General features: G+C 30.1%; 2 protein-coding genes and 1 long non-coding RNA gene across 5 annotated transcripts; all 3 read right to left on the reverse strand.

Moving 5' to 3' along the window:
* Nucleotides 1-1168: 1168 nt before the first annotated feature.
* Nucleotides 1169-12851, reverse strand: LOC109606095 (sodium/potassium-transporting ATPase subunit alpha). Of its 3 annotated transcripts, XM_049964824.1 has the most exons (15): nucleotides 12733-12851; nucleotides 10582-10730; nucleotides 5728-5877; nucleotides 5076-5248; nucleotides 4845-5012; nucleotides 4662-4791; nucleotides 4377-4613; nucleotides 3842-4087; nucleotides 3566-3789; nucleotides 3123-3509; nucleotides 2808-3069; nucleotides 2483-2755; nucleotides 2182-2427; nucleotides 1825-2128; nucleotides 1169-1764 (listed from the first exon to the last, which is right to left on the reverse strand). In XM_049964824.1, the coding sequence occupies exons 2-15, from the start codon at nucleotides 10709-10711 to the stop codon at nucleotides 1653-1655; spliced, it is 3042 nt and encodes a 1013-aa protein (XP_049820781.1). In that variant the 5' UTR covers nucleotides 10712-10730; nucleotides 12733-12851; the 3' UTR covers nucleotides 1169-1652. The 3 variants fall into 3 exon arrangements, with proteins under 3 accessions (XP_049820781.1, XP_019878226.2, XP_049820782.1); XM_020022667.2 differs by lacking the exons at nucleotides 10582-10730; nucleotides 12733-12851 and adding an exon at nucleotides 11415-11905; XM_049964825.1 differs by lacking the exons at nucleotides 10582-10730; nucleotides 12733-12851 and adding an exon at nucleotides 6052-6105.
* Nucleotides 12852-14742: 1891 nt separating this feature from the next.
* On the reverse strand, nucleotides 14743-26612 carry LOC109606092 (protein toll). Its single transcript, XM_049964638.1, has 10 exons — nucleotides 26472-26612; nucleotides 26262-26417; nucleotides 24631-26069; nucleotides 23960-24565; nucleotides 23739-23897; nucleotides 22990-23680; nucleotides 17002-17975; nucleotides 15968-16513; nucleotides 15753-15917; nucleotides 14743-15702 (listed from the first exon to the last, which is right to left on the reverse strand). Exons 3-10 carry the CDS (start codon nucleotides 26065-26067, stop codon nucleotides 15067-15069), a joined length of 5214 nt encoding a protein of 1737 aa, XP_049820595.1. The 5' UTR covers nucleotides 26068-26069; nucleotides 26262-26417; nucleotides 26472-26612; the 3' UTR covers nucleotides 14743-15066.
* On the reverse strand, nucleotides 18198-20168 carry LOC126264949 (uncharacterized). The gene is made up of 2 exons (XR_007547523.1): nucleotides 19067-20168; nucleotides 18198-18973 (listed from the first exon to the last, which is right to left on the reverse strand). It is a non-coding gene; the product is annotated as an uncharacterized LOC126264949 (long non-coding RNA).
* Nucleotides 26613-27297: the final 685 nt, after the last annotated feature.

Genomic DNA, 27297 nt, shown 5'->3' on the forward strand with positions numbered 1-27297 from the left:
TCCAAATTATAAATTTTTAATTAAAATATGATAATTTATAAAAACAATTAATTTTAACAATACGGCAATTTAAAAATTTATTTTTTCACCAATAATAAGTTAAATAATTTAAATTTAATTAAAAATTTGCCACTGATAATTACATGTAAATATTTCAATAAACAAAAATTATAGTAAATAAATTAATTTTTGCTTTTTCATTTCATATATTTATAGTTATTGGATTCTTTTTCCAGAATAAACAGAGTAATGAAAATATATAAAAAGATAGTACTCAAATATTCGTTTAATTAATAAAAAAGTTACACAGGCACTTTCATTTTAAATAGCCCTATAAACAAATTTTTTAATATAAAATGGAAGTGACAACAATAAAAAAGTATTTGTATTTAATATTTAATATATCATAAATTTTACTATATTAAATTATTCATTTAATTTATTTCATTTATTTTTGTTATGATAATGATAATATAATTTAAAATTATAAATAATTTCATTATAATAATTTTATTTTTAAAATTCTTTATAAATTTATTGAACTATAAATTTCACAATATTAATTTTTCATAAAGTGTGTGTATTAAATAATTTGTAGAAAAAAGAAATTTTTAAATTCTCGTATTGTTCAAAATAATTATATGTTTTTAGGCATTATCATAATATTTTTAAACATTAAAATTTATGTGGTTTCACTTTTTATAATTATTTAAACTCGGTTAAATAATAATATGTTTAATATGTTTAATTTAAAGTCAGTTATCAGTTAGAACCACTGCACTTCATCAACATATAAAATTGATTATAATCATTAATTATTACAATGTTATTACGATTATTATAAAACAATCTGTAAGATTTGTTAATAAATAAATCAGAAATTTGAGTGGAAAAATTGCATTTCAGTTGAATACATTCGTGATGTGCTTGTAATTACATAAACCCGTATGTTGACCAATCGCAAGCATGAGGTGATACTCTCACCACCCTCGCGGAGTCACGCACCAAATAGGAAGAAATTAAATTTTTTTTTTTTTTGGAAATATGCATAATTTAAGGTGTCCTACGACAAGCCCCATATATTTCATTTTGAAACTTAAGTAGTTTGTAAGCTATACTAGTATCATATATTTCCCTAATAATTAAAATAAAGAAATTAAAAACGATGTAAATAAATACTTCTTTATTATTAATGGAAATTTTCTATATCTATTTTACATCTAGACATCTACTTATTACACACACTTCTAGATGATCAAAAGTAAAAAAATCATTACTATTCTGACTTGTAAAGTAAGCTTCAACAATATTATACTATTGTAACTAACAATAAATATAAAGTGCAGTGCATCTGCATATTTTCAGAAGTAAAACATTTCCTAAATTTTTGAAACAAAAAAAAATTATGGAAAAATATCGATTAAAATTTAATCAAATAAACGAAAACATAAATACTGACAAGATTCAAAACAATAAGAAGCTATTGAGCTTATTAATAGAATATAACATTTTATTGTGCATATTGAAACATTATTTAAAACACACTCAATAACTGGGTCTCCGTTGCTGGACACAAGCATCTCAACATAACAACTAACCGTACGTTTTAATAACATTAAGGCTATGATATGAAATATTAAGTAATTTATTTATTAATAATATGTTTCCTTTCTGTAAAATCCTGTCTCGTTTTTCCTTATGCACCACTTCCTGAACTCATCAAATATAATGATGAAAATTGCAAACGGAAGTGAATAACACCACCTGAAATTTTTATATTGAGTTATAGAGTAATAAAATAACATCATAAATAACAATACTTACCACACAAATTTAACAGGATAAAATTTCAAATAATACATTTTAGGCAAATATGACAACATACATGCCACAATAGTTTCGGTAACTAAACTGGCATTAAGTACCATATTTCCCATACCTTGCTTCAGTATTGAATTGAATCTTGTTTTGCAAATAATTAAATCGGCCCATTGAGTGACAACGACGGAGATCATAAACGCTGTATAACAAGTATATTCTAATTCTTTTCTGTGTTCATATGACCATTCTTGTCCATAAGAGTCCATTAAATCGTTTATGTGTTCAGAATCCCATTGCTCACGAAGACCTTCAAACATTTTGTTAGTTATCTGATAGAACTGGATTTAAAAATATTAGTACCAATTAGTTTTGAAGGCAAGAAACCATTTTCGGCCATTATGGCAAAGTAGATGAAGAAGCCACAGAGGGCTTCAATCATTCCTATATGACCGTATGCCAAAAAGTACAGTTTTCTAGTAACCAATTTGTCTTTTTTGGGGTTTCTTGGAGGTCTTAGCATAATATCACTCTCCGCTTTTTCGTATGCTAAACTGATGGCAGGCATCATATCAGTTAGAAGATCAATACATAAAATAGCCATAACACCTGGAAATATACACATTAGTTTGTTCATAAAAATATCTTTGATGTCTTTAGTCACCTAAAGGTAATGGAATGCTTATAAGTACAAATGCCAAAAACGGTAATATTTCTGGAACATTGGAGGCTAAAGTATAGGCAATTGATTTTTTCAAATTGTCAAAAATTCTGCGGCCTTCTTCAACACCTGTTATAATACTGGCAAAGTTATCATCAAGAAGTATCATATCAGCTGATTGTTGTGATACCTCTGAGCCAGAAATACCCATGGCAATACCAATGTCGGCTTTTTTCAAGGCTGGAGCGTCGTTGACTCCGTCACCAGTAACCGCAACTGAAAACATTAATATTGGAAACGTAACTCCAATAGAATGTTTTAGCCTTACCTATGAATCCTACTCGTTGACAGCTCTCAACAATATGAAGTTTTTGTGTGGGGGACGTTCTGGCAAAAACAATTTCCCTGAAACGAGCTATTATTTGATCCAGTTCTTGATTGGTCATGTCTCTTAAGGCTGAGCCATGAATGACAATCGCCTTGTTCTTTAAATCTGGTGGCAGTGTTTCAATAATATTTATATTAAATGCATCTATAACTTCCGGAGACTTGATTATACCCACTTGTCGAGCTATAGCCTTGGCAGTAATCTAAAATTAAATACATAAGTACTCTGGCCCTACTGAAGAAATCTCAAACCTACAGGATGATCACCAGTAACCATTACAACCCTAATACCAGCTGAACGACACCTATGTACGGCGTCAGGCACTTGAGGTCTAGGCGGATCAATCAACGACATAAAACCCACAAAACGGAGATCCTTCCTCGGGAAATTTGGGGGTTCGGCGCAAAATTTGTAATCTTTGGGATACGCAGCAGGATCAAGAACCAAATCGCAGAAACCAAGCACCCTTTCGCCCTTTTCCGCCAGATCGGTGCAAGCTTTGTCGCACACCATTCTGATTTCATCGGTCATTTCTTTGGTCCCGTCTTTTGTACATATGTGGGTGCATCTCGCCAAAATTCTTTCCGGGGCTCCTTTCATCGCAACGATGAATCCACCTTCTTGCAAACTGTGAATACTGATCTGAAACGCAAATAGTGCTTTACTGGTTTGACTGGACGATGATGGGTGGATATTACTTGATATTTGGTCGTGGAGCTGAAGGGAATTTCAAGCAATTTAGGATTTTTTTGTCTGAATTCAGTTGGTGATCCGTGTATGTGGGTGACTTCGACGAATTTTAAGATGGCTTCTTCTGATGCGTCTCCTCTTACTTGTCTGGATTGGATTGGAGTGTTTTCTTGGCCGTGGATGAACTCAGCGCGATTGCACAAGGTGGCGCATCTCATCAATGTCTTGAAAACTGAAATTCATAAAGTTAGTATCAATTATATCATTTAGATGATATGTGGCACCTTCAGAATGGCTGTAATTTTTTGCACCCTCTTGTTGAACTGTCGAGTCGGCGTCCTTGATGTTACCGTCGTACCAGAAGTGGCAGACTGTCATCTTGTTTTGTGTTAGAGTTCCTGTTTTATCTGAACATATGACTGAAGTTGAACCAAGCGTTTCTACTGCCTCCAAGTTTTTAACCAGGCAATTTTTAGCTGCCATTCTTTTGGCAGTAACAGAAAGGCAAACAGTTACAGTCGCGAGTAAACCTAGAATTAATAGAAACATTTAGTAATTAAGTAAATGTTCATTTCCCGGAAGGCAATAATGTTCTGGTAACATGTCCATGAATTTGGTAAATCACAATTTTATTTATATTGGCTTATTTTAGTTTTGCCATAAATTTATAAACCATTATAACGTTAATAAACCAATTTTAAAATATGAATCAGCGTTTGTATAGTAAATCATAAACTAAACTTCCTCAAGAAAGTTCATTTATTTACGAAGTGACATTTTAGGAATTGATTATTAATATTTTTAATTATTGGGACTGACCTTCAGGTACGTTGGCAACAATGATACCAATCAAAAACAGACAGGATTCGATCCAGGAGTAGTTTAATGCCATAGCAGTTGCCCCAAACACGAAACCAAGGAAACATGCCCAGACACTAATGATCTTCATGAAATGTTCCAACTCTTTGGCAATCGGTGTTTTGTTAGGCTGCAACCTGGCTGTTAAACCAGCAATCCTTCCCATTACTGTCTGATCACCGGTAGCAACAACAATTCCTGAAATTGACATTTTAGAAACCTTCGATTTTATAATCCACGTTTTACCTTTTGCGGTGCCTTCAACTGCGTTGGTTGAGAAAAAAGCGAAGTTTTTAGTTTCCAATAGGTCATCGCTGGTGCATTCATTGCTGCGATATTGAGGCTCCGATTCACCAGTTAAGGCAGAGTTATCAACCTGGAATGATCCGATTAGTTTACTTTTAGACTTTTCCCCGGATCTTATGTTACTTTAAAGCCATTGCTTTGAATAATTCTAATATCAGCTGGAATCCGATCTCCGAATTTCATATCCACCAAGTCGCCCACAACTAATTCCTTGGACACAATTGTCATGGTCTCCCCACCGCGTATCACTGTTGCTTTTGGCGGCACCATATTTTCGAAGGATTCCATGATCTATTAAACCAACACATCTAAAATAAGTTTAATGTATGGACGTTTGTCGACGTTGTAGCTTACTTTTTGGCTTTTGTGCTCTTGGAAGTACATAAAACATCCGGTAACTACGACTACGGTGACCAGAACGCAACCTAGGATCAGGTTGTCCGTGTCTGTTTCGTTCAGTGTTAGTTTCATTATTATGCACGCGGCGAAACACAAAAATGCACCTATCCATAACAGCAACGAGAAACCTAAAACCAAAGGTAAAAAATATTTTTACCACTTCCCAAAACTTTTGATGGATTATGAATATTTTTTAAAATCTATTGTGATGAAATATAAAAGTTAATATTATTTTCGACGGAGCGATTGTAAACTCTATCAAAATAAACAGTTAAGCAATCAAGATTTTCTAAGAAAGTTATTATTTATTATCTTTACCGTTCTGATTATTATTAAATCACTTCAGCGTAAAGTGAAACTTTTGGCACCACTTTGTCACCAACAATCGTTGTTAAAAATAGTTTTGAATGAATTAAATATAACCAGAATTAAGTTATAATTAAGCACTTACTATTATTGTACTATTGTTTTGTTCTTAAGACTCATTTTGATGCCAAGACATTTTAATGAATGTGTTTCAACTGTTTATATTTTATATTATATATATATATATATATATATATATATATATATATATATATATATTATTTTGAAAATTCAGTATTACCGTGAGTTAATGTCCTGATGAATTTAATGTATTCAGGTGTTTTATGAGAAGGAGTTAACGTATTTGGTCCAGTCTTAACTAAAATGTCGGCGGCTTGTTTTGGCGTCAGACCATTTTCACGGTCCGTTTGAAGTCTTCTACACAGGTCATCTGAAAAAATACAAATAATTTTTTATCATTCTGTTATTAAACAGGGAACACCATTGGCAATTAATTACAATTTCATTAAAAACTTAACTACAGAATTCAGATTGATAAAAAAACTAATTACAATCAAACAATGATTGACGGCCAATAAAGATGTTTATGTTTTAGGATTTAAACCTGTAAGTAATAGTTATTTTCCGTGTTCCCCAAAAGATGAAACAATTCAAAAATAGGACTCTCAGGAATGACGTATTCGACCTCGAACATATATTTTACGTCACTGATTGTCTGTAGAAATTGCCAATTTTACTTTACTTCAGTATCCAGTGTTGCAATCGTTTCCAGTGACGTTTTACATCGGGTGGGTAGTGAAACTATAAATATTTGGATTACGCTTGCACGCCATGGACACACGGTTTGTTTTTAGCCAGACCGGAAATTTTTCGCTCTTTTTATTTCCAGAACATTTTTTTAGACATTTTTTTCGAGTGATCCAGAGTCGTCGAGACAGTTGGAGAGAGAGAGAGTCGGGGTCAGGGGGCGATAACCTACATTCTTTCGTGTCACACAAACATAAATTTGTCACAGCAGAACTTACAGAAAAATAGAATATTTTTTCAGATTCCAGCTCAACTTTAGCCATGGTGATTTCAGTTGAAAAAGAAATTAGAAATTCGTGGTACAGGAAGATACCCAACGTCTTGACGGGACAATGGGTACTTGAAAAATACTTAAAATAGATTCATTATATACTTAATAATGAAATTATTATTTCGTCAAACAGAAAGTAACAAAAGTAACTTGAGGACATCTTAGTTCCATATAAAATAAGAAATTTTAAGTGTAATAGCTGAAGAAATACACTGTGATTCATCTAACTTATTCATTAGTATTTGAAGAATAGAAAAAGGTATTGGTTTGAAATTTTTATAACCATGTTATTTTTAGTAGGAGACCCTGTATATTTTTGATCCCCAAATTCTACATACGTAGATGGTGCACCATGTTCTACACCTAATCTCCATAATTTTTGAGCAAAGAATTTGGCAGATTGACGTTTAAACCACTAATTTATTTGCTGAAAAGTTAATTTTTGGCATACACGTTAACCGACGATGATCCTATAAGCAGAAATTATTAGTACTCCCATATTTATACAGAGTTATTTGAAGATATTGATGTTTTGAGATACACAAAATTAAACGTAAATAACGAACACCTTGTATAAAATATGAGAGTTTTAACAGTGGCTCCTGATAGATTGGTCGTTAGTTAAAGTGCATGTAAAAAATGAACTTATTAACATCAAAATTATTGGCTTTACAGACATTTCAGTTAGATACTCAAGCTGTACAAATTTTTGGATAAAAAATTAATAACTCAACTATTATGTTACAAATTGCATGTAGAATTTAAAAACCCAAAATTGGGGTATTCTATTGAAAATAACACAGTTGATTTCTCTTCCGGAAAAACCGGAAATGAAATTTTGATCAAAATAAATTAGAAATGAAGGTCAAGTTAAGTTATAATTGCTATAAAAATCTCAAATCAAAACCTTTTCCGCTCTCCATGAATTTCTAATGTAGCAGTTAACATAAGTGAAACACCCTGTACATTGCTAGCGAATTATGATTAATGTAACCTAGTTTATAATAACCTTGTCTTTAAGAACTTACTTAAAATAGACCGTCCAATTTGACGATATCAGTCGTAAAATTGGAGAAGTTTTATTTGATCCATTTCGTATATGTTTATTTAAACATTTATAACTTAACCTTTAGATTCAGTAATGGTGTTTGATATTAATTATATTTAAAGCTTTTAAAATTCTAGTCTTTGTATCTATTTAATAGAACCTTTCATTACTCATCGAGTCTTGCCACATTTTCCCATATATTAATATTATAAACAGGGCTATTCTAATTAAAATAATCCCACGCCCAATTTTAATGAATAATCTATGGATCCATGGTGGAATTGAAGAAAAAAAAATAGGCGTTTCCTCTTCGGGTTATAAATACATCGACTAATGAACTAAATGTGACGCGATATAATGTCAAACATGGCAGAACCGATGGAATGTCCATGCTTTGGGGAATATAGCAATTGACCCATTTCAAAAGAGCGAAAATAGACAAACATGTTTACTTCTCTGTTCATTAACAAGCCAGTTCGCTAAGGTTTTATTTATGACTTGCATGAAATTTTCATCACTTTATTACCTTTACATTCACTATATTACGAATAATCTTTCAGAGATAATTTGTGGTTTGTTTAATTTTAAATTCTTATGGAATTATAATAGAAACTGTTTTAACAGAACTAAACAAATTTTTTGACACTTGTTAATGTAAATTATTGATTCTGAGTAATGAGTAACAACGGTAACGGTGATAGGTAAATACTTATTAATACAACAAAAACGTTGATTATGCATACAGATAGTTCTTATCACATCATTTTAAATACCCTGTCATATGGCAATCAAAATTTTGTTTACTTATGTCTCCTAGTCCTATATGAGAATGATCAACTCGATGTCACAACTAACTCAGAAAATTCACATATCTGGGTGTGCCGCAAATTTTTATTAAACAAATCGTAAAAAAGAACATCTATTTTTGATGGTTGCAACTATTGTAGGATGCCAGTAATCGTTGATATAAATTTCTGATTTTACGTAAATTGGCCGCATGCCAATTTTCCAACATCTTTAGTCATTCTAAACATACAATATTAATAAATCATATGTCTAGACAAATAGCAATAAATACTTTTTACCCTACCACCAGTCTTCACCAGACTATTGAAAAATGTATGTGTAAACCAACTGTCAACAAAATTTTAATTAAACGAAGAAAGTAACTGAATCATAAGTTAAATATATTCATGGCACAATTTATAATTTTATATATATTTTTTTTTAATATATTTCTACGTATTTTTTAAAATTACGTCAAATAAAAAATAAATTACCAAACCATCAGAATTAATATCTTCAATTTTGATATTTTGTTGAAACTATCATAATAGTTTAATATCGAATTCTTGAACGGGTTTTTCAGGAAAGGAATCTTTAAAAATATATAAATAAATTGGTCATAATTAGTTTTATTTTCGATTGGGTAATACCTAAACCTTTTTATTTATTACATAAAAGACGATATTTAAAGAATTAATTATCATATTCAAATTGTTTAAAGAGGAATAATCCAAACTTTAGGATCTTTAATTTATATAGATATATATATATATATAATATAATTTTTAAAATCCATGTATTAATGTTGTATTTTTAAATGTAGCAAATAATAAATGAGGATGAAACACAAAAATATTTACTATGGTTATTATTATGTCTCCTGAAGCCCCTCAAATTTAAATTTCAAAATTTGTAGTGTATATATAATATTTTCGTAATTTTTAGTCTAATTGTCTACAATTCTATGTAATAAATTTCTTTCCATAATACACAGTAGTGTAGATTCTGGGAATGCACCCGAATTTCTCACCCCATTTTTCTCGCCACTGTATATTTTTTAAAATTATTTATCTATTCATATTTTTTGCACAATTTACGTTCTTGATTAATATTGATTATTACAGTCATTTTTAAGATATTTCAGTTTTAATGATTGATAATAATAATAATAATAAGAATAATAATAATAATAAGTTGAAAACATTAAATCTGAAATATCATGGCAACAGCTGTCATATTCAAAATTACTCAGGAGTACCTTTTTCCTTCCAAATTGTACAAAGAATAAGTAAATTAATAAATTTAAAAAATGTTCAGTGACTTAGAAAAAGAGGAGAACCGACAGAAAATTGGAGGCATGTATTTTAAGATAATACATACCAAATTTAAACACGATTGGACCAAAGCTTACATAAATATGAGAAAGAAACAACTTGAGAGTCTGTATTTTCTTCAGGGGAAACATTAGAAAAGGTTTATTTAGATTTTCCTCATTATTAGACGTGTTCTGACTACTCCCGAAATTTTAGCTACCCATTTTAAAAAAACTGTGTATTTTTAAAATCTTCTTTTAAATCTAATTATTTATTAATATTTTAAACACTATTTTTAATGTTAAGTCAGATACGCCAGAATTTTGTGAAATGTAACAAGATAACATACCACATATTCGGCTAAGTTAAACAAAATGTATTTATAGTTCCGTTTCGAAGTTGCATAAACTGTGGCAAAAATAAGTCCCGTCAACGTGATCTAATTTCTCTAAATTTATGAAAATTCGACTTCTTTATTCAAGTGCAAGTGCAGAATGCGAACAACAAACAAAATGAAAAGTAAATTCCATTATCAAAACGTTTGAAGACTTTCACTAATCTATAAAAAAATTCATTAAAAAGTTTACAGAAATTAATGTTTGTTGTTTGCCTTTAGATTATTGGGTCCAATTAGTAAACTTCTTTGATACACCCAAGAAAAAAAAAATCTGAGTTCAAGTAGCAATGTTATTGTATCAAACACAGATACACCAAGTCGAAATAGATTTAGACCGATGGTCTATATTTACCACAGGTGACTAAACAAACTACTCAAAACTTGTTAATACTACTTCCAGGAACAATGATTGATGACTTTATATTTAAATTTTACTTTATATCTAATCTATTTTAATTAAAGAAAGTATGAATAATACGGCACCTCACATAAATGCTTTATTAAAGACTTACTCAAAGAAATTTTGTGGTCCTCAGTACATACATCTTTTCGGAATTTATCTAACCTGATGGAAGATATCTCCGCCTTCGTAAGCCTTCGTCTATATTGCTCTGGTTTTGGTTGTTTGTGAAATAACCACATGTCGGTAATTAGTTATTAACTAAAAATTAAATTTCGTTGGTTACAATAGAGAAAGTTTAGTCTGAACATCAACAATAATAATGCCTGGAAATTGAAAATTGATTTGTATAAAATTTGAGACATATTGATTGAATTGCTCTGTCTACACATAAATTGTAGATTATTATTTTTTGCCGGTTGATTTGAAACATCTGTTAGGATATTTAATTAACAATCAATAACTCTGTAAATATAAAGATTTTTTAATTGCCAAATGGGAAATAAGAGAAATACAAAAGTAATTTGCTAATTGGGTTTGTTTAGTAATTAATACTAATCGAGTTGCAGCGTTTAAATTAACAGTGACAGGTAAACATTAACAGAGCAAGAGTAATTTCAGCAAAAATCATTGAAGTCCGAATAGGAGTGGCCTTTAATTAACTGCGTGCAGGGGGTGAATTGAACAGTTTAGAAATATGAAAATGGAAATAACTATTACCCACTACAAACATATTTTAGCACATAATTAAGGTTTTTATTGAATCTTCAGCTTCAGTAATGGGTGCTAATTAAATTAAATGCTTATAGTTTTTTAATGGATAATTTATATTACTGAGGTCGAAGGAGAAGTTAATGTTCAATTATAATTAGAAGTTTGTTGCATAATCTGCAAAAATGTTGCCAAGTGGCCAAATGTTCCTTTTGGGCTTTCAGCAGGACTTACTTAGAGGAACAGTATGATGATCAGTTATGACCTCCTTCCTGAAGTTCTCAAGACGTGCCAAAGATATATCCTTCCTCGAAAGTGATTTAGTCCTTTCGGTCTTCCTTTTGAAGAGCGGCATGGTGGCAATGAACGACGACCACTACACAATTCACACAAAACTCGCTAATTGACAGGGTAAATGTTTGGTCACAAGTAAAAGTTATAAATCAACATTTTAACGATAAATGATTTAAAACATCACAGGCAACGTGCTAATTTTAGGCGCGTGTTCACCAAAAACATTCGTGAAACCGACAATACGGCAACTTATTATTAATAAAATGTGGGAAAAACCGACGAACGGACGGAGGACGTGGTGGCAGCGTGCTGAAGCGACGGCCGTCGTTTTCGTAAAAGGAACGAAAGTCGGCTCGACGCACGTTCACCAACTCGAATTGAAGTTTTCCATCGCGAAAATCGTAATTCCAGTTGAGGCAGTCGGGAGCGCCGAAGAAGTGGAAAATGTATAAATAGCGCGCCTTTGGACCCCTCCCGTTATTGAACACGTAAAACTAAGGAGGGGATTATATTGACGGAGTATGAGATTTTTCCAGTTCGATCAAGTCAGGGTTGCGTAGTTGTTCTGCGTGTGCACGGACCATTGGAAAAATGCCCACTCTTTATAATCGACCATTCGATTTCGATGTCCACCTTGTTCTATCGATTGGACAAACTTGACAGTTTTGTTTCTGGATATCGGTTTACAGTTAACAGGATTAATTGAATGAATTGTGACGAATATTGGGGATGTATTTTCTATTAACCATTTATTAAATTCTATTAAATGCTACCCTAAGCTCAAGCATATTCAGACAGTTCATTTCATTTTATTTCGACCATAACTTTTGATAGATACCTCCTAAATAATAAAGAGGGGGAGAGAGAGAATTTTTTATATATACTCATTTGTCTGAACAAAGAAGTACCTATCATTATTTATACAAACAATATAAGTTTTATTACAGCCACACTACCAGTAGATAGTTTAAATATTTACTTTCATTACTGGTACAAGGAAATAAGAGATAATATAGTACCAAATATTTGAATGAGAATTGTATAGTAGTAATTTAAGTCAGTTAAATTAAAAATAATTAATAATAATGAAAATTATAATCTATGTCTTTAACTACCATTTCCAATAAAAAAATTAATGATTAATAAAATACAACACAATATTTATTTCCAGGCATAATTATTATAAATTAATTAAATAAATAAAAGACAATCTGGTCATTATTAAAAGTGTCTTAAATTACATTACTTGAGTACTCACCTAAAAAATGACATAAATCCATAAATCCAATCATTTTCACCAGTCACCACAAAACTAATACTAAACATTTCCTACAAGCACCTGAGCCCATATGATAACAAGTGATAATTGATATAGAAAATTAAACATGATAATGAAATTTATTGATATTCATGTATTCGACCCTAAATCAACAAATAAATTACTGATAGTGGAGAGAAAAAAAAACGCGAACGAAAATTCCTCACATCACACCGAGATTCCAATCGACTGGAACTGCAAGGGAATCTTTCTGACTGTTTTATCCAGTCTCTTACGCATCTATGAATAACTGCTCACATACATTTCGTAAGGATTCTATGTGATAATTGGTTCTAATTTAAAAATATAGTGGTATGATTGTTTATCAATGGATATTTTTACTCGAGAGTTGAAATTAATAAGAAATAGAGTGCTAAAATATTAGTCACACTTTTATAAATAAATTCCAATATGATTTTATATAATTAAAATTAAAATTTTTGGAATATAGTATTGAAAATTCATTAGATTTAGCAAAATATAAAGATTGACGAAACATTCATTATATTCAGTATTGAAAGGCTGTTAACATTCCACGTGTATAGGGTGGTCCTTAGCAGAGGTGTTTTGGAATTTATTTGCTCCTTCAATTCTAAAATAATAAAAAAGCGTTCCCTGAAAATTTGAGCATTTAATATTAACTCTAAGATAGTTCGCATTAAAACCAAAGTTTCTTATGGAAATAACATGGGAAAAATTTCTTTAATTTAATTTTGTTACTCGGGGAAAATAAATTTAAAATAATAATAATAATACGTATTATAGAGAATTTAAAATTTAAGTCGATTGGTTCAAAAGTTATTCCAGCTCAAAGATTCATTTTTTATAATTATCAATATTATCAAATATATTTATAAAAACACTTGTATATTAAAATGTACTACGTTTTTTGTTAGTTATTAAAAACAGAAAGTTTCTCAATATTAAAGGATACAAAATTAAAGTATAGAAGAAATATGGAACCATTAATCAATTTTCATCAATATTAAACCTTTCTTGAAATCTTCAGTTTTACACCATTCAGATGGATTTAAAGTAGTTGTAGTTGATAAATTAAATATGAATATCATAAATAATGAAACATGTTGAATGAAACTAATGATCTGATTGTATACTGGTAAAAATAATAAACTAGTAAATAACTATTATAACTTGAAAATAAAGGTATGCTTTAATAAATTAGAGAAATAATTTGGATCTGATATTAACACAGACTACGGTTTTTAGAAGTCTTCTATAATTGCATCAATCAATATTGAACAAAAAAGTAAAATATATTTAAGAAAGTTTATAAGAAATGAAAAGAAAATACATTTTAAAACACAAATGTTTATTTTATAAAAATTTTAAAAAAAAAATGAAATTTGAGGTAATTTGATTTGATAAATCATAAGAGACTTTTTATATATAGTTAATATTAAGAGCCCAAATTTTCAGAGATTTTTTTTTATCAATTTGCAACCATTTGAGCCTTTAGGAACAAAGAAATTCGAAAAAACACCCTTAAGGATTACCTGTACTGTACTTATATAATTTTTGCTCAACAGCAGCAGCAATTCAAGTGTTTTAATGTTTTGATTTTAATGAATGCATTGTTCTTTGATGATTGATTATTTATTTATTAATGCTTATATATAAATATTGTCATTTTATTAAAATTAATAATAAATGAAAAAAAAAAAATGAATTCAATAAAAAATATGTCAAAATATTATGAATAAATTCCAGTATACTTTTATATAATTATTATAAAATTCATAATAATGGCTACTCATTGGGTTTATGAAAAATTCATATCAACTAATTTTATTCACGTTTGAAAGACTATTAATATTACAATATAAAACATCCATATGTATTGCAATATCATTTTTGCTTTTGTTCAAATAAGAGTAATTCAAGTTATTTCTATCTTTTTCATTGGGTAATATAAACAAATGTCTAGTGATTGCAATATTTATTAATTCTTACATACAAATATTGCCATTTTATAGCTGCCATTAGTATTCTGATTTTTTAAATAATTCAAACGTTCCAGTTCAAAAGGGACTCGTGTAGTTATAAAACTTGTTTGTTAATTGTAAATCAATATTTTTCCTAAAAACCAGGACACTTCTATTTACTTCATTTGATCATACAAAAAATGGTACTTGCCTAATCTACTGCTGTCCTCTTCTAATCTTACAATTCCTCCTCATGTTAAACATCAAATCAAAATTATAATATACAAAAATAATAACTAAACATAATTTAACAACTAGTTTGAAATGTTGCTCATGATTTCTTTTTAGGCTTTAACGCCTCCGATAACTTTGGCCAAAACAATTTGTCAGCTGAAGAAATGTAAGTGTTGGTCGAAATATATTTCTTCAAGTCACCAGTAATTTGTAGCCTGTCCAGTGGTTCAGCAATAATAACAATAACTTTTGTCTTTTTCTCGTTAATCATCAAAGAATGAGCAGTATTAAATGCCAGTTTTGAGTATTCGTCTTTTATTGAATTTTCTGAAACCACTATGAGTGTCCGGCGAGAATTACTAATAGAGTCTATAACTTGTGTGGGTCGATAATCACAAACATCAAAATTTCTGTGTGGTAGACATACTTTGTAGCCCAATTCCTTTTCTAACTTGGGCAAGAGAATGTTGCAAACGTATTGTAAGTCCTTATCCGAATAACCAAGATACACATCGTAGTCCTTGTCTTCATCTTCTGACCTTCGACAATATCCTATAATAATTTCTAGTTGATATTTGTAATAAATAGTGAGTGATAGAGCAAAGACTAATACAAAACTTAAAATTGCGATTACACCAATAAATTTTTTTTGTTTTATGGGCGTGCAATAAATATCAAAACTTGATACGTGTATGTCAGTTCCATCGCAAATAATTCTATTGTAGTCTTGTATCTAAAACAAAATATGTTGGTATATTGAAACGAGTTCATCATAAAACTTACTGTCTTTTTATTCTCCATCAGAAACGTTTTAAAATTTAACGTCGAACATTCACACAACCAAGGATTTCCTCCGAGATATAAAGATTTTAACCACTTTAATGATCTCATCACATCTAATATTTCTGGATCAATTGATTTTATATTATTGTCATTGAAGAATAACTTCTATAAAAAATATTTTTATTAAAAAATATTTCTATTTGCAACTCATGTACCATTGCATTTGGTGGTAACCACGTAATAGTTTTAATCTTATTATTCGACAGATCGAATATGTTTACTTTTCTGTAATCTTCATTTTCTTCAGGCATCGCAGTCAGTACGTTGTTTGAAAAATTTGCCTTCAAGTGTACTGTCTCATCTCTTAGTTTATTTAAAATAATTAATTTTGGACTGTCTGTTAAATTCCTATGAGAACAATTAACTAGGAAACTTGAAACATGCGGGTACCACAGACATCTGCAGTTTTTAGGACATTTTATATCACAACTTATACTACTTAGGTTTAGTTTACTCAAATTTTGACCGGAATTTCCACACGTCAAATGGACAGAATTTAATAAAATTGATGCATATTTGGTAGATTGGAGATTAGATATAAAATTATAATTCCAACAGTCACATCGAATCGGATTATTTAGAAGATTTATTTTCATTTGTTGATTCTTTATAGGATTTTCGATAACACGTATTATATTGTTGTGGGACAGGTCAACTCTTGCATTTTGTTTAACAACGATCTTGTACTGCAGATTTGGTATCTACAAAGAATATTTAGAGTACAAGTTATCATAACCACTATATAAAATAGTCACAATGAATTAGGTATCACTTCAAATCTATAGACTCTTTGTACTGTGTCATTTGAACTTAAACAAAACCTGAATTCATCTGTAAAGAGAACCTGTCTCCATTGGTTCATATTCCATTTAATGTATTCATTAGCAAAGTTTTTCTCCATTCTACTGTGTACTGATTAATTCAGGTACAACATTTGGGAGTGACATCTGAACCAAATTCGATTCGGTATTCATGACAGTGCACGATGAAGACAACCAATAAACAATGCTATTCTCCAATTAAACTATTCTATTCTGAAGCATTTTATGATAAATTTCAGTCTTTGTACAGAAAAAAATAAAGAAGTTTTTTATACATTAAAATGTATTGTATACATAATGCTTTAATGCTAAAAAATATATTTATATTTTAACCTATTTCATTGTGACTAGTTTCATATAATACTTACTATAAGCTTCGAAATTTTATTGTATGAAAGATCAATCACACTTTCCTGATCTAAGTGTATTTGATCAATACTTTCAATAGTGCGAATCAAGTTATGACTGACGTTCAATACCTTCAGTTGCTGATTGCCAAATACATGTCTTATTTGTAGTAGATTGTTGAATTCCAAATAAACCTCCTTTAGTGCTCTGCATCCACTAAATAAATTAGATGGCAGTACCGTCAAGTTGCAATTGCTCAGTCTAATTTTCCGTAGATTCGGTAAGTTCTCAAACGCATTTCCATCTATTTGGAGATGTATGTTCCGTTCTAAATTGATCATCTCAATGCTAGGGTGGCTGAAGGTGTCACGTTCAATACGTTGAATTAAATTAGATCCTAAGTCTAACACCACTATACTCATTTCCTTACACTGATTCAGATTAATTTCTTTTAAATTTGTTTCACTTATATTTAATATTTTCAAGTTCTTATTACAAAATTGTGGCACGTCAATGGGATTAATACTTGTGTTGTGAATGTTCAATTCCTTTAAATTATGTAAATTGTTTAAAAAATTCTGTTGAATAATGATGTTATTGATGTTGGATATGGTGATTACTTCAAGATTCTGATGTTCAAGGAGTCTTTGTAATGAAACATCTGCGTTTGAATCATGCAGTTCTAGTATTTTGATTGTAAGAGTCTCTACGTGAGGGTCCAAAAATACTTCTTCCAGTTTTTCTATTTTTCCTGATAATTTGATCGATCCCTCAAGTGTATTAATAAATATTTTCAAATTGCATACAAAAGTGTTACAGTTGATTGCCGACGACTGATTGTAGTAAATACATCTGTCCCCATTTCGGACGCACCTCACATCATTTGAGTATGAACAGGGAAGGAAAAAAACTAGCAGACTCACATAAAACCACATGACGCCTAAAACTATAAAAATATTATAATATTGTATTTGGGTACAAATTATTTTGAATTAAATTATCAATATTAATTCTTATCACGTCAAATTTTTGTGCCAAATAACAACATTATTCACGATGCATTTGTCATACGTTGAGAGTTATTTTTAAATAACACTGATATTTTGATAAGTGTGAATCTATCCAAAAGTACGTCAACATCTGACTACTTTGACTTCTAATTTGCAGATGGTGTTGTCAGTTTAGGTTGTGTGGAAGAAATGAAATGAAACAATAATAGGCAATTAAATTTTATTATATTTATTTATTTTATATAAAGGATATGGTTGTCTGATGCAATTCTCCAAATAAATTTATGCATATATGAGGGAAATTTGTTTGTAGAATCAAATTGAGCTCATTTTTCATCGCATCCATATGTTCTCAATATTTTGGGTATGGACCACAGGATTAAAGAAATTTTGCTGGTGGATGCTGACTTCATATTAATATACCTGTTCAAATTATAATAATTAAATTCTTATAATATTTTTATAAAAAAGGTATCACTTCAAGTCTATACACTCTTTGTCGTGTGTCATTTGAACTTAAACAAAACCTGGATTCATCTGTAAAGAGAAGCTGACTCCATTGGTTCATATTCCAGTTAATGTGTTCATTAGCAAAGTTTTTCTCCATTCTACTGTGTACTATGATTAATTCAGGTACAACATTTGGGAGTCTTGAATGTAAATTGGATTCATGAAATCGTACGTTTTGATTAGACAAATGTTTCCCTGTGGTCATAAATTGAAGGTTTCTTAACTGGTAAGTTGTTCTTGTACGCTCCTAAAGTGACTTCTGAACCAAATGTTGATCTTTCGTTCGCATCGTTGTTCATGACAATGCACGATGAAGACAACCAATAAACAATGCTATTCTCCAATTAAACGCTTCTATTCTGAAGCATTTAGATTTAACGTGCCAAGACATAATTCAAGAAGCAGCAACCATACCGAAACATAGAACCAATGTTACATATTTGTATGTTGTAGTGCCTATTTAAAGTTAATTCTGTTGGACATAAATAAAATTTATTATTATTAGTATATAAGTTGCCCAGTAATATAAAATTCAAAACATCAGCAGGAGAGTCAAATGACTTACGTCAAAAAAAGGATATATCCTGATGGATGCTTTCTCGCAGTGCATGCAGGTCCAATATAACCATCTTGCTTATTAATTCGCCTGATAAATGACATTACCATATTGTAGGGAATAGTGTGATTGGAGTTTCTTAGCAAACCATGTCTAACGATCCACTGGTCTCTAGGTTGCTTTGGAATCCACACGTGTCTACATTATAAATATTTATGATTTATTAATCTATAATTTCAGAATGATTCACTTTAATAATGGGGTTTGGTCCTGGCATAGTAGGAAATAATACTAAAACTAAAAAAAAACTAAAAATGGTCGTTATTATATTTCAAAATCTTATTTATTGTAAATTTATATGTAAAATTATTCCAATGATAAAAATAAAAAAAAACTAGTTAATATACTCAGTGAGAAATATTTGTGATAAAAAATAAGTTTACATGAGAAAACTTATTACCAAACATTACCAAATATTAATCGTTTACTCCTTGCTATAACATCTATGTTTTACCAAAAGAATATTAAATTTGAGCACCTCCTTCTTGGTGTTGCAATTTCTTTGTCACTGAGTAAAGTCTTGAAAAATTACATATGACTTCCAAATTGGAAGATACTAACCTAAATAATTGATTTCAAAAACTAAAAAAAAAACTAGTTAGAAATTCTATATGAAATTTGATACTTTGAAGCTCCAATTACCTGAAAAAAAAAAAAATAAAATAAATTATCTTAATATTCAATAACGAAATGGCGATGCTGAAAATAAATAAATAAACATTTTAATATAATAGACACTCGGTTATTTTACTTGCCAATAAAATTAAAACAAAACTATGTAATAATACAAACACACAAAACATCGAGGCACATGACACAAGAGCGCAAAGACTAATAAGAATATAATAAAATGAAATGAAAATGGTAACAGCGTAGGAAGCGTACGTCGTTTGCGAGCGACGTACGTCTGGATAGACTCATACTTATCAACCGCAAACACAAAATTAGTGGAATGACTTTCCGGACGGGATAGCTAAAAATAGCGGCTCGCTTGAAAACCGCCAGCTCCCAAAGACATATTAGTTTTCCGGTCGGCCGCACCTTCTTGACGGAAAAGCAGTTTGTGCAAATAAAAATTTGACGCACATGGTGCTTCTTTCGGTGTTACTTTCAGTAACACAACCAGTTACTACATTGATAATATGTATGACGTTTTTACTGTAAATCTAAACCACAACTGATGTAGTGATCCTCCAGATCCCATCATCTTGCTACGCACACCGAGTGATTGTGCAATGCATGTCATATGATAGAAAAGAGGATTTTACTTCCGCTGCTTTTGGCGTATTGCGGTTTTCCGACCAATATGTCATTACATTTATTCATAAAATATGAATTTATATTAAACACTAACTGAATACTTACAGTCACGTGTGTCTTCTTGTTAACTGTTACTCACTGATACACTATCAAAATCACGCCACTTCCATGCTGGACAGGCCTAATAAAATTTGAATATTGATAATAACATTTAGTTTGTGTGTAATAACGAGGCTTCACACGCCGATAGTAACAATTGTAATGTATGGTAAATTATGTATGACATACCATCATTACTAAGATGAATTTGAGTCATTCCAAGATCTTCTTAAAAATAAAATTTATTTTTATATTACCAAATTATTTATGTTCACGTCAAATACTTTTTTTTGTCAAAAATATACTAAATTCGATGAATAAAAGTAGACTGTGTGCTTATTTGCAAATGGTTCAATTTCTAGTGGTCGATAATAATTTTATGTGACGTGTTAAGGACAAATTCAAAAATAAATTTTAATGGTGCGGCTTTATATCCGCTAATTAAAGATAACACCATAAGTGTGAATAGTAACAAAAAGATATTAGGAGCCATTCCTCGAAAATATTTAAAAAATTTAAACTAGTAATAATATTATGTAGTTGTTTCGTTATAAGACCGAATATTCTTTATGAATAATTTTGAAAGAGTATAAACAACAAATACTGTTGCAGATTTCAAAAATTATTTAATCATATGACAAAATGGTTGCCTATATTCCATCACACACACACACATATATATATATATATATATATATATATATATATATATATATATGAGTGTTCCTGTTTATAGCTTTTGCTCATATTATAAAGGAAAAAATAAAAAATGTAAAAAATATTCATCGACACTATATTCATTGACGCTCATTTAACAATTATCATGTTGATATATATGTATAAATATATATAGTTTATAATATAAATTCAATTAAAGTTCCTGATTTTGTTGCTAAACAAATTTAATTCCACCACAATTTCATATTCATCTTGTGAGGAAGGATCCACATTCAAATTATTGGTACTTAAATGAATTTCTATAAATTTAGAAATTAATATAAATAAAAATAATTTGGATGTAGCTCCTTTTGTAAATAGAAGACCTCAAGACCTTGATTTGCCCAACAACAACGTTTACGAGTGATACAAAAATTGAATTGAAGTTTTTGGACAATTTACTAGGCTTGAGGTATCTAAATTTGAGCACAAATCTATTACAAAATGTGAATTTTTCTTACACTATGGTATAAATAGAGGAAGTTGATATGGCATATAATCATCGGATTTTTCATCTAGTTGTACTGTTGATCATCGGAATTTCAGTACTTGATGTGACTGGGTGTTGGGATACTATTATAGATATAATTACCAACTGAAAGTTTATATAAAAAATAAATAAATATTATTTCCAAATAAAATAACATAATACTCACCGAAATTTGTTTAAATCTATAATTTACTTCTTCTATTTTTGCCACAGTGGACGAAAGATACATTCTAATAGATCCTCTCTCTAATTGAGATACCTCAAGTCTATTAAATTTTCCAAAAAATTAAATTCAGTCTTGGCCTCAGTCGTCAACGTAGCGATTTTGTTGTTTGATAAATCAATTTCTTGAAGTTTTGTATTTACTAAGAGGGTACTTTCAAATTTTTCAATCTCAATTTGAATCTCTACTTAAATGAATTTCTATACATAGTATAGAAATTGATTTAAATAAGCTCCTTTCTTATATCCATTTTTGGACTTGGGAAATTTGATTCCATATATGGACAAAGGACTGACAAATGTAGATATTTGCCTACAATTTATGCTGGAAGAGTTCATTGTAAATGTAAAGTACAGAGGTTTCCAGAAATAATCGCAACTCTGTGCACAGCTTCGAAAATTTGCTGTTGGCAAGTGGTGAATGACAAATGGTTATTTTAAGACTAGGCATTCAGGATATGGCATGAAGTTGCAGCTGAAAATGTAAAAAAATTAAATATTAATTAATTCCTAATAAAATAATATTATACTCACTGAAATTTGTTTATTTCTATTATACTATAAGACTTCTAATCGTATTATACCATAGTCATCCATTAACGAAGCCATATTGATATTTGGCAAATCACGTTCCTGAAATTTCGTATTTATTAAGAGGATATCTTAAATATTTTCAAAATAATTTCGAAACAAGTTCAGATTTACTAAAATACTCCATTTGATGTGATGTTTCCCGAAATAATTTATTACTTACTTTACCTTGGCGCGGTTCATTCTCGACTGCCACGTGTGGACTTTCGGTTTTTAGATCCAAGTATGGATATACGGTGTGTTTCTTATTTTCCTGCCGTCACAAAAAGTGTGCGCCAAATTTAATTCTTCTAATGCTATGAGGGTCAAATTGTAGGGTCTTAACATTGGAAGAATTGGAATAATCTTCTCATGAAAGGGTTATAATTGTACATAGGTAAAATAATAAAATAATATAAACTATAAAACACATATAATTACATATTATTCACACATTAAAAAAATTAAATTTATTTACAAAATATTTTTAGTAAAATTTAAGTAAATTGTCAGCTAGGTAATATTTTGCTATTGTGCACAAAGTTGCACAATTTTTTATGCGGCATCGCATAAGCCAACTTTTGCCAGAACCAGGGATCTCCCCATTTCACATATGTATTGGTTCGAAGATATGCTTTAATTTCACTTGGTAATTTTGATTCTTCTATATCACCATATATAATTATAATGACACGTGATGTGCCTTCAGACAATGCTATTGAGTGGGCCGTACGAAATTCCATTTTAGCCCAACAACTCTCGATGAAGTTTTCAGACAGAACCACTATGGTTCTTCTGGAGTTGGCAATTGTGGTCGTAATTTGCTCCCCAATGTGTACACCAACCACAAAATCTCTATAATGGACACATAACTTGTAGGCATTAGTGTCCGATTCTAAAAAGGGAATCAGAGTTTTTAAAACGAATTCGTCATCTTTATGTGAGAAGCTGAGGAACGCATCGTAACGTTTGTTTTTATCCAGTTCTTCTTCAGTAACCCACCACAAGCACAAGTTTTTGCTGTACAACCAAACTTTTATTTCCTCCTGCCATTTATAATACATTGCCAATCCAAATGCAATGAAGAGGATTATGACCACGATAGGAGCTGCAGTCGATACAATTAAGGTTGTGTAGTTGCAAAGTTCAGAATTTTGTATAATTTTTACATTACTGTCTTTACAATAAACGTGTGATCCTCCAACCTAAAACAAAACATTAATAAAATTATTTGTCTTCAATATTATTATATTTTTTACTTACCTGTTTAGTGTTATGGATTAAAAACTGTTGAAGTTTTAAAGCAGAACAATCACATGTCCAACGATTGCCATCAAGTGACAAATATTTTATTGAATCATTTAGTTTGTCCAAAATTGTGTCATTCATCGACGTTAAACGGTTGTGGCTTAAGTATAATTTCTGAAATTAAATAACAGTTTATTATAGCAATATGTATAGAAAACAATAATTGATTAACCAACCTGTATATTTGGTGGTATCCAGTTAATATTTCGAATTTTATTTTTAGATAAATTCAACTCGGTCACACCTTCATATCCATCCTGCGAGGTTGGAGCCACCTCCAACGAATTGTTGCTCAAATTAATCTCTATATATTTGATACGATGAACTTGGTTCCATATACTACAATTCAAAGGGGCGACAAATGTAGGTACTTGGGTGAGATTCCTGTTGGAACAGTCCATTTCAAACGTACTGTTTTGTGGTTTCCAAAAACAGTCGCAACTCTCTGTACATGTGTACTTCTGAGTCAGCAAGTTATTCATTGGACATTTAATTGTATCCAAATGTTTGGTTAGGGCCTCTACACGAATCCCTGACATGCATGTTAATTGTTCGTGATTTTTAATATAGAAAATCTTGTTTACATTTCTAACATTCGGGTAGTTCGTTATAAAATTGTAATTGTAACAATCACAATCAATTGGGTTGTTGTCCAAGAAAAGTGTTATTTCTTGCTTATCGTCATCCGGATGGGAATAAATTGTACTGTCAATCTTCGAAATTTCATTATTTGAAAGGTTTACAGTAAATCTATTGGCGTAGACATTGGATAAAGTCACCAACTGAAAATGATAAATAAAATTATTATTAATCAGATAAATCCAAACATAAATAATATTGTACTCACCGAAATGTTTTTAATTCTATTGAATGACATATCAATATCTTCTACTTTATGTATGTTATACGGAATGGTTTCACTTTCTAACATATTCCTACTTAAATTGAGGTACTTCAAGTTAATTAAATTGTTAAGGTTCCATTCAATCGTCGTCAATTTATTGTCGGACAAATCTAGCTCTTCAAGTTTAATATTTAAGAAGGAACGTTCTATATACTCAATTTGGTTCTTCCGTAAGTTTAATTTCATTAAATTGTCAAGTTTATAAAATAACTTTGAGTTTATTGCAGTCAGATAATTGTGTCCCAAATTTAATTCCTCCAGTGATTCAAGAGGCTCGAAAATATCTATTGGTAACACTTGTATGTTGTTGTGATCCAGCCTTAATTTTTTCATCTTGCTTAATGAATCGAAGAACTTGTTAGGAATTGTCGACAGCTGGTTGTTGTCCAGTTTCACATCTTGTAAGTTTGTTGAGCCTTTGAACAAATTTGCCGGTAGCTTCTGTATGTTACAATTATTTAGGGATATTTTCGTTAAATTTGTCATATTTGCAAAAGCATAATCGTGGAGTCTTAACATTGGATTGAATTCCAAACGTATGATATATAAATTCTTCGCATGTTTGAACGAATCTTTGGTGATATCCGAAATGTTGTTTTTAAACAAACTAAGAACGTATAAGCTGTTCAAGTTTTGAAAAGTATTCTCATGTATGGTTTCTATTTTATTCCTGCTCAGCTCCAGTAGTTGTATGTTAACAGCACCCTTAAATGCATTTGTTCCTAACGTTTTAATGTTGTTGTTAAATAACAACACCCACTTTAGTTGTGGTAAGTTGTTGTATTCATTTAAGGGAATTTCTTGCAACCCGATGGAACTCATTTGTAAATATGTAAGATTTTGTACTGAGGAGAAGTTTAAATTCAACGTATTTGTTATATTACTAAAATGTACAGTAAACTCCCTCAACTTGGGCACAGCTTCTAAGATATTCTCTTCAATTTGCAAATATTTAACGTTCTGTATTTTCAAAGCCTCAATAACCTCCGTTCCGTGAAACATATCTTCAGAGAAAATCGTCACATGTTGATTGTCGAAGATGCCATCAAACGAAAGTTCAGATATGTTTTTTACATTCATCTTTCGTAGAATTGAAAGATAATTCGTCTTTGGGGGTCCGCATTTGAAAAAGTCAAGACTTACTCGTTCACTAACGTCAATTTGAGGAAGGTCCGACTGATCCAAAGGCGATGGTGAGAAACAGTCCACTTGTACTATTTTAGTTTGTTTGTCCACCTGGATGGTGTTTTGGGATTTTTCGCAATAGTACTCTAAATAATCATAATAATCGGAACAGTAGCATTCTGTTTGCCTCACACATTTTATCTCAGAGTAAGAAGGCACTGCTAACAATAGCAGTATTAAAGTGTGTATATACATATCTGAAACAAAGATAATGATTTATTGAATAGTGACTGAACTCCTATAATTGTAACAGATATTATAGATGTTAATTAATTCTTATGCATAGATACGTCTAGTGATTATAGAATTAGCTTAGATAAATAATAACTAAGAAAAAAATTAATAGAAGCAAATGAATATTATTGCAAAAATTAAAAAAATTGTATTACCTGATACCAGAACGTAAACAATTGTCAAAAATTGTCCAGTCACTCATACACTATCCAATACTGATAGCACGTTATAACTACAGACCACAACGAACTGAATAAATATAATATTTTATTTTAAGGGGTAAACTACATAATCACCTGTAATCCTGAAAGCTTAAGAAAATAAAATAATTATGAATTTCAGTATATTGTGGAAATACACAATACCTGTGGTTAATGATCTATTGTTCCGTGAGGTGTTGAATGCATACTTTATTTCTTCGAAAGATTCCTAAGAATTTTAAATCACGAACACCTCTTTATTTAATATATTTGGGTACTTCAGGTGTCTTAAAATAATTAACGAAATTAATTATAACGTTGCCAACGTTACTCTATAAATTTACTTACTGATGATAATCTCATCACTGAATTGTTAATATTTACAGTGTGGTTTAGTGGTGTGATTAAGAACATTGCGTGCAAAATTAAATTAGTTGTTAATGCGAATTTGTATAATAAAATACTTTATTGATCTCTGACTAGTCAATGTTATAGATTTATAATAATTAATACATGTTTTTAATTTAATTTCAAGATGTCAACTTCCATCTTAAAATTTATAGGTACATAATGAAATACTAAATATATTTTAATACAAAAATATTGGAATTTTGTATTATTTAGGGAATTACTATTTATTATTTTCGTAATTATTGTTACAGGTATATTTTGCATACAACTTTCCAAAATATATTGCTATTCCACAAACGATGCAGCGAACAATGACAACAAGAGAAGTTACTTATAAGACTCAAAGTTATTCTTAATTTATCTGTCTCTTTATTTCGTCTCTAAGTTTAGAACATGTGGATGTTACAAGAATTTTGTTTTAATTTATGGCATCAAATTAAATTGTCAAATGTTCAATAATAACGTTGATGAATGATGATACCATAATTTAATTGAATTTTTGGGACTATGGTATTATATGTAATAGGGTTGAAGTATCTAAATTTAAGCAGGAATTTGTTAGAAACACTGCATATTCCTT

This window comes from Aethina tumida, chromosome 3 (genome assembly GCF_024364675.1).
Source record: "Aethina tumida isolate Nest 87 chromosome 3, icAetTumi1.1, whole genome shotgun sequence".
In the NCBI taxonomy this organism is placed as follows: Eukaryota; Metazoa; Arthropoda; class Insecta; order Coleoptera; family Nitidulidae; genus Aethina; species Aethina tumida.